This window comes from Sceloporus occidentalis, unplaced genomic scaffold (assembly GCF_023333645.1).
Source record: "Sceloporus occidentalis isolate IW3139 unplaced genomic scaffold, rSceOcc1.0.p SCAF_260, whole genome shotgun sequence".
NCBI lineage: Eukaryota > Metazoa > Chordata > Lepidosauria > Squamata > Phrynosomatidae > Sceloporus > Sceloporus occidentalis.
The window spans coordinates 892,028-900,899 of NW_028317240.1; the positions used below are offsets into that span (position 1 = coordinate 892,028).

Here is an 8,872-nt window from a genome sequence, read left to right on the forward strand (position 1 = left end):
TCCCAGTATAAAGTAAAATTCGAGATTAGACGATACACGTTAACGGGTTACTGTGTTTAATTTTGGATTAAGAGCTTCTGACAGCTCGTATATTACTTCTTCGTTAAATATTCACATTATGTGCCACCTGTGAAAAACTGTCCAAAACCACACAAAGAAAAAGAACCAGTCAATGACCCATATGCCACATAGTGTTTTGGAGTACATAAAAAAAATGTAAACACGTAAAAGAACAACCGCAAGCTTCGCCAACAAAGGATCTGTCCTAAAAATGAATGAGTAAGGAGTGTCCCGCAACAGATTTCCGTTAGCGCTTATAGCCTCAGCAATAATACTATTCAGTGTTGATGTTAATAGAAATGAAAAAGATATTCCTTTATGTAGAAAACACATTCACATGTCTTATGAGTTGGAGTTTTCTAAAGGTCCACTTCAGCCTTACTTTCTAGTGCTTTCAGCGAAGCTCAGCATATAGGTGGCCTTTTTTTATGAGGAAACAAGTCATTTGCAATTACAGAATTGCTTATTAGCAGCCCGCTGGCACACTGCACTCAGTAGTATAGCTCTAGGCAACACAACCATACAAATATATAAAAACCGGTTGTAAGTGTTGTAAAAACCTGCAAATTTGAATAAAAAATACAAAAGTTTTAATAAGTTTTGAAAACATAAAATTAATTTCCATTTCACATGTCACTTAAAATATTTAAGTCACCTACTGGTAATTACTGTATCATTAACCCTTGGTAAATTTCTTACACAGATAAAATGTATTATTCATCGTGAAAGACCAGTGTCTAAAGTGGAGTAGTCAACACAGACTGTTTTATGAAAAAAGCATCGTCTGCAATTATATTTTCCACGTTTTGCTCCTGTGCAAACTGCAAGGTGTAGTTTTTAGCCAGACGTTTTCTTAAACAAACCACTTAGCAGCTTTTTCCAGGCTGTTCAGTTTACAATTAAGAATGTATTCTAATATTAAAAATCAAGAATGGTATTAACACACTACCCTGGAGAGAGTAATTGAATATACCAAGAAGTATACATCATTTCTATATACCAAAAAAAAAAACCACTGGCAAGCAATTTGCAGAATGCAAATCAATTTAGAAAACCTTTCATTACTGGTTAAGAGAGCAATAATAAATACCGTATTTGCTCGATTATAAGACGAGGTTTTTTCCAGAGCAAATGCTCTGAAAAATACCCCTCGTCTTATAATCAGGGTCGTCTTATAATCAGACCTCAAATAGGTCTGATTATGAGACTAAGATCCAGATCCCCCGCAGCGATGCAGAGGACCTGGATCCTCCTGTGTTAACCCCCGACCCAACTTACCGGTGCATCTGAGTCCCCGGTGCTTAGTCCGGGCTGCGTGTAGAGCTCTACGCGATTGTATCGTGTAGAGCTCTACGCTCTACACGATACAATCGCGTAGAGCTCTAAACGCTGCCCGGACTAAGCACCGGGGACTCAGAAGCACCGGTAAGTTGGAGGGGGGGGCATAACACAGGAGGATGCAGGGGACCTGCATCCTCCTGTGTTATGCCCCCTCCAACGTACCGGTGCTTCTGAGTCCCCGGTGCTTAGAGCTCTACGCGATTCGCGTGGAGCTCTACATGCTGCCCGGACTAAGCACCTGGGGCTCAGATGCAGGGGACCTGGACCCTCCTGTGTTATGCGCCCCCCCCAACTCAGAAGCACCGGTAAGTTTGGAGGAGGGAGGGGGAGTGTTAAATGTGGGTTTGAGGCATTTCTGGAGGCAGAGTGCTCTGTGAAATGCCTTTTAACCCCTTTAATGCCACTCTGCCTCCTGAAATGCCTTAAACCTCCCTATATGCCACTCTTCCCCATAATATGCCTTTTAACCCTCTAAGTGCCAGAGTGGCATGTAGGGTTAAAAGGCATATCATGGGGCACAGTGGCATATAGGGTTAAAAGGCATATTATGGGGCACTGTGGCATTTAGAGGGTTAAAAGGCATATCATGGGGCACAGTGGCATATAGGGGGTATAAGGCACTTCTGGGGCAGATGTGCATAACTGGGGGACAGGTTGGAAAATAGAAGGAAATAAAACCAAAATATTTTTCTCAAGCATAGCTTTTATTAAAAAAAGTGTTTAAATGAATTAACATTTACTGGTAAAACTTTTTTCCTATAGGGTCGTCTTATATTCAGGCTTTTTCTTTTTTTCCTAAATTAATATTAAGATTTGGGGGGTCGTCTTATAATCAGGGTCGTCTTATAATCGAGCAAATACGGTACTTTATTAAGATTAAGCTTTTTGCATTAATTTTCTATCTTTGTTTACATTATTGTGACACTTTGAAGAGAAGAAACAAAAAGCAATCATGTACCTAACATAAAAATTACTTGGTTACTTTGGGAGGAAATACAAAAAATGGTTAAGTAAATGTGTGTTGTTACAATAGATCAGAGCATCATAACTTCAAAAGCCAGCAGTCAGGTGTTAAACGGCCGATGGTGTTTTGGCTTGTTTCATTTCTCCATTGTTGCCTTTTGTCTCAAAGAGTCATGTATTTCTAAAGATCCCTGTGGGTACACGTGACTGCAGAGATTGGTTCCGTTACATTAGAAGGCAAGTGCTACAGTAATGCACAGGGGAGGTCAACCTTTAATGGATCCTCATGGACTGAACTTCCTGTAAAAGATCAGAAAATCTACAGTGAAAATGAATCACAAAACACACATAGAAAACAATGTCATGTAATAATAATGTACAATGCGATGGTTGATTCTGCTGTTAATCATTATTCAAACTTTACTCCTATCATACATTAAGGCTGTATTCATGGGGGTACAGAAGTCTGGACTGCTCCGGTACATAAATTCAATTAGTACAAGCTTATTCCTGATGAAATATCCAGCACAAATAATGGTTTTCTTGAGATATCTTTCCATTCCATTCCTAGAAGCATACAATTAGGATTGTAACTCAGCTTGAAGAACTCGTCGTATAACTGATGTGTTAAGCAAATATAAGAAAAAAAACGAGGTCCATATTTGCCTTTCCTCTACATTGCACTTTTGGAGAGCCGACAAATATTTCCAATACGATACGTTAAACATACGTGCACAGCTATACATTATTTCAACAACACATCTGAGAGAATATGAAACACGTTTAGCACAATATGGTACCCTAATAAAAGAAATAAAAACCCACCGCACAAGTGAACATCTGTAGGATAGCTCAGTGTCCCCTTTAAATTATTGTTTTCTCCTTTCCATGCATTTCCATGACTTCAAGCCCCTAGGCTTGCTACCGTGCACTTTGATCACCACCAGCCAACACAGGCCTGCACTTGAGTTCCAGTGGTCAAACAATACTCCCAATGCGCATGCGCAGAAAGGCATCCAAGCAGCCAAAAGTGACGCTAAAACAGGGCCACAGAGAGAGTAGTGCAGTGCAGCTTTCTTAGTGGTGAGTACCACATACAAGCTAATGTGTATTTTAATAAACATTAAACATAAGGCCGCAAGGTAGAGTACACTGTAACTTTAATTATGACACTTCTAAAAATACACTGCAAATATTTGATGATAAATCAGGCTTTGATCTTACCTTCATGGGATTCACCCAAGTAGAGAGACCAGCATCACAACACCCATAAACTGGGTAAACAGCAGCAATGGAGTGAAAAATGACCACACTGGCCATAAAGAAACATTGTAGCTTCAAATATGAAAGAAAAAGTGGAAGTGAATAAAACCATTTTAATAGAATATATGATTCACAACAAATGAGAACTAAGAAATATGTAGAGTTTAGATCAAGCATTTGATAAAAATGTGAAAAAAAAATTATGAAAACCAACAGATAATAGAGTACTAAAAATACGAGAAGCAACGCTTAAAAAAATGTTCACACTCACCAAATTGCTGTAGTAATAAAGGAAGTAATTGCTACCGGGACTAAAGCAGGATACTTTGCATCATATTCACGGATCCCGCAAATCCACTCGAGATAAATGATGCAGTACAACGCAACAGATAAACTGATCGCCAGCGTGAATGTGCCAGTGAGGAACCACGTGCTGCAAAAATAAACAATAGCTATAATACTATAAAGCATGACTGTATAGATCAGCCATGCAATACTACACCAGAAAATATTTACATTGTTTTTATACTCATCTCTATGGAGGCAGCCCCTAAAACTATCAAGCTAGATCTGTGTTTCTGGCTCCTAATTTCTACACAAATCCTCACAGCTAAAAAAACACTCTATGTATTTAAACGTGAATATGTATTTACCGGCTAGTTTCCAACACAAGTTTCAGTCTCTTTTGCATTATGACAAGATATTTTAACAACTCAAGTAGAAACCAGCATGTTAAATGTTAACCTTCTATTACTGAAACAGATCATACATTCATCTCAATCATTCAGCCTTTCAGTTCTGACAAGTGAAATATATTGCAGAGTTTATTCACTAATTACAGTCACATGAAACATTTCAAGGCACGCAGGTCAGGTAACACAGAGGTTCTGTTCTACTTGTTCAAGAGTCAAAGAATGACATTCAACTCCAGAGACGCACGAGATGCGGGCACTCACAGAGGTGACACCACAGATACCGTCTATATCACAGGCAAGACGTGCAACTTAACAAAAGTTTTATCAAGGGTTTAACAATCTGTAACAAAGCATTTTATTATATTGGTCCATTGCCATTTTACAGTATGTCGAATACAGACACAGATGTCAGTCGTTTCATTTCATACCATCTTTCTTGTAGGACAACTTGAACAACCTGAAAAAACTCAACGTAAAAAGTCACGGAAATAGCTGCCAATATCCAGAACACAGAATGTATGTTTATCCTGGGGAGTGGCTTCTGCTTTTTCTTTTCCTCTTCAGATCTATCTAGAAACAAATAATAAAAGAAACACAAAGTGAAAATTGCATCACAAGCGTTTCTTCTATCTATACTAATGGCCTATGCACGTTTTTGTTGTTGGCATTCCTGGTTTGCAAGATAATTTGGTGCAACCATGTTACAGAAGTCAGGAATTATTTGGAAGAGTTCTGTGCATGTGTGCTTCCATTAAACAATCTTTTACTATGGTTTACTAAAAACATAATGATACATATCAATGGCAATGAATAAATTGTTGGCGCTATATAAATAAAAGATAACCCGCAAGCAAGACAAGATACAACCCAGATTGCTCAAAACACAAACCCATGCAACTACACGAAAGACATGAATTAAGTTATTCTTCTCACTCAAAAGGTAGCTAAGCCGAGTTTACATCACTGCAGATTCAGGCACAGAAACTTGGTTAATGTTTGGTTGAGCCTTGTACCCATGTACACATCTCAGTAGAGTCTGAGCTTCCCATTGAGGTATATTAGTAATGCAAATTATTGGCAAGCTTATAAATGTAAAATTTGTATCGACCAATTACTCAATAAATATGAACTCAATGGTGCACTCCACACAAACCAGAGGACAATGTGAGATGTTCATATAAGCCTCCTAGTTCTAATGATTGTTAGGCTCAGGGAATGATACCTAGGAATTTTCTGGAGTATTGACTTTTAACCTGAGTGAACCTACTCCTTAATGATCAGGATATAAACGTATACTCAGTTCAACCACATTATCAAATGTGGTGCTTTACTGGAGAAAGAGAGATAAAAACAAATGTCTAAATGTGCAGTAAAACATTATTAAAACTGCATGTACAGTATGTTACAAAAATATGCTACATCAAATTACTATATATTTTATTAATTAAAAGATGAATTTTATTGGCAATATAAAAAAAAAAAAAACGGTCTTAAACAAGAACCACTTGACGTTTTTTAGCGTCCGCTTGTATTACACACAAAACCACAAATTAAAATTCCATTCCAAAAATAGTAAGTCAGGGCACATTTACAAATTAAACCAACTAAGCTCGGAAAATATGAAGTATATGTAAGAGATACAGTAGAGTGGAATAAACTATCTTAAGAAGATAATTGCCTAGCTGTAAATACCCTGCAGACTAAGATAAACTAAAAAAAAAAAATATGGATGGGATGTACCGCTGTGCGAGAAGAAAACACACAATTTAAATTCTATGGTTTTACATATCGGGCATAATAACAATCATCTGTTCCTTAGTAGGTATAAAACTAGGTAAATACAACAACTTCAGATGAACAACAACACATGACATATTACATTGTGCCATTATTTAACAAAAATGTGGAGAAGCCATATGTGAAAAACCCAGTACACCCTTACTGCTGCCATAGGAATTAAGGTGCTAAGTAGCAGACAGGTGCTGCTAATCAAATGCTTCTGAATTATTGATATATTGTCATCAGCAAGTGTGACCACCTCTATAGCATTCAGGGGTGTGTTAACACAACGCCAAGGAGCAAAGACATTAGCAATAATCTTAGAGAAGCAATTGTTGCTGCCCATCAATCTGGGAAGGGTTATGAGGCCATTTCCAAACATCCATCATTTTACAGTGAGAAAGATTATTCAAAAGTGGAAAATATTCAAGACAGTTGCCAATCCTCCTGGGAGCAAATTCACCCCAAGGTCAGACAATGTACAATGCTCAGAGATATTGCACACAAACCAAGAGTTACATCTCAGACTCTACAGGCCTCAGTTAGTAAAGTTCATGACAGTACATTCATGAACGGTCATTAAATCGACCATGAACTCCTCTGTATATCTAAGTAATCCAGAGTCAAATGTGAGGCCATCTGTCCAACAGCTAAAGCTTGGCCGAAATCGTGTCAGGCAACAGGACCATTATCCCAATTATCCTGCACGGGACTGCTTTTTCAATCCGACTCCCGCCCGCTCCCACAACATGTGTGCCCAATCCCGCCCGCTCCCGCCACAAATGTGGCCAATCACAGCCACCCCCTTACCTGAACTACAGATTTTCACGAATAGACCCTCTTTTTATGTTTTTTTCTGGTGGATGGGCCAAATAGTTATCTGCTGATACATTCTATGTTTCTATGCAAAGCGGTGCACACTGTTGTGTATAGTAATTTTGTACCAAAAAAACTTCCTTTCCATGTTTAATATGCAGTGTTGGCAATTTAAAGGTCTGCAACTTAGTTTGATGCAGAACATTGGGCACTCGGTCCCAAAAACGTTCGCCATCACTGACCTAGGGCAAATCAGGTGCAACTTGGAATGGTCTCCCCTATAACCACTTAACGACTTCATGGTAGAGTGCAACTCACAGCCAAGGTCATGGAGTTCTCCTCAGTACTATTATTTGCTAAAATCAATATGGATCCAGGTGCCCCATTCAGCTAGGGTAGCCATTAGAGAATTATCCCAGCGGCATGCACATAGCTTGTTAGACTAGTAATTATTGATCATTACATAGTAAGCAGCAAAAATAGAATTTATAAAACATAAGTTAAAACAAAGTGAGAAATAATCAAATCAAAAAGAAAAATACACACTTCTCCTATCACCTCTCACTTTTAGAATGTAAGAGGCGATATAAGGTGTATAGTAATGGAAAAACATTTAAAACTATCGCAAGGAATAGAAAGGCATCAATTCCTTGACAGATTAAGCAGCCTCTTAACTCTTGTAATCAAGCAAACACCCGACACGCTTTTAGCTGACACATACGGGTTATCCACTTAAATCCTACCAAATCAATTACCCACCTTATATTGTCTGCCTATCAGGGATGATGCAAGTACAATTTAGAAGAATAAAGTCAGAAACAGAAGCAGAGCTCAGAACAAGAATTTAGGTGCCAGCAGCACAATTTTGCACAGGCTTCTTGGGTGCATAGACCATATGTTGGTTAGATATCGAATCGCTTTAAATCCCTCTTGTAGATAAGAAGAGTAAAAGTTGTGGTCGCTTCTATATCTGCTCTGTGCAATATTTCAGTGCTTTATAAACGTGCGGAATGCCAGCTACCCAGCAGATAATGCCAAAAATACATTGAAATAGAAATATCTATTAAACATCCTTGTGGCAGGAGTATCACACAGGTAGCCTGACTGCTGTTATGGAAGTACCAACTCCTATAAAGTTCAACCAGGATCCTAAAGGATGCGTGCTATTGAGCACCATGGGAGTTGTAGCTCCAAAACAGCAAGTGAGCTCTTGGGCAGCCCTGCTCTATAGCTCAATGTAACCACATTATGATTCAGTAATGCAGCAGAGGAAATACACACGTTACATGTATTTAAACATATAGAATAACATGACACCTCGTCCAGCATCGTAAACAAAGCAGCACTTCCTGGTTCCTGCCACACAGCAAAAAGCTTCCACATTCCTAGAAGCCTATAAAGAACCTTTATTCAGGGTGACGGATACTCTGTAAGGCGAAACCAGCAACCACTACTGTCTACAATGAGTTTATTACAGCCCGTCTCCTCCTTTACACAAGGTGGCAGGATAAAGCTCTGCAGGCCCGTGGGGATTTTAGTGAGCCGTACCCCCGGAGCCCACTACCTCCCGTACCCACCAGGCTCCTCGGCTCCCGATTCACGGAGTAAATACTCCGCATGCGTTTGAAATCGATGCCTCATCCCCTGTAATTCCCTGTCTTCCAAGAGGGCCGCCATCTTGGATTGTGAGGCGGAAGTGACGAAAGCTGAGAACGCCACGACGTGTCGCTATGGAAACGCCCTGCTGAAGAAGCAATGTGTGAAAGTATTAAGCGCCTGTTCTCCTGATATATTTTGAGTCTGCGTTTACTATTTAGTTTTTATTAATAGTCTGTGGTTAAGGAGGAGGAATGTTTCACAAGCCATTCGTTACTTGATATGACTCCCCCCAAAATAGACGTTAATACAATATAAAGTGAATATTTCCGCATATTGGAAGGGGAAACCCTTTGGTA

At 39.1% G+C, this 8,872-nt stretch overlaps 1 protein-coding gene across 1 annotated transcript in view; it reads right to left on the reverse strand.

Annotated features, from left to right (window-relative positions):
* LOC149275876 (proton channel OTOP1-like) overlaps positions 1 to 8,594 on the reverse strand; it is a 31,343-nt gene extending 22,749 nt beyond the window's left edge. The window contains exons 1-3 of the mRNA XM_089504210.1: positions 8,495 to 8,594; positions 4,751 to 4,892; positions 3,589 to 3,676 (exon numbers count right to left, since the gene is read on the reverse strand). Of these exons, the coding sequence (XP_089360336.1) occupies positions 3,589 to 3,676; positions 4,751 to 4,892; positions 8,495 to 8,594 (330 nt within the window). The remainder of the gene's footprint in view (positions 1 to 3,588; positions 3,677 to 4,750; positions 4,893 to 8,494) is intronic.
* Between the last annotated feature and the right edge of the window lie 278 nt (positions 8,595 to 8,872).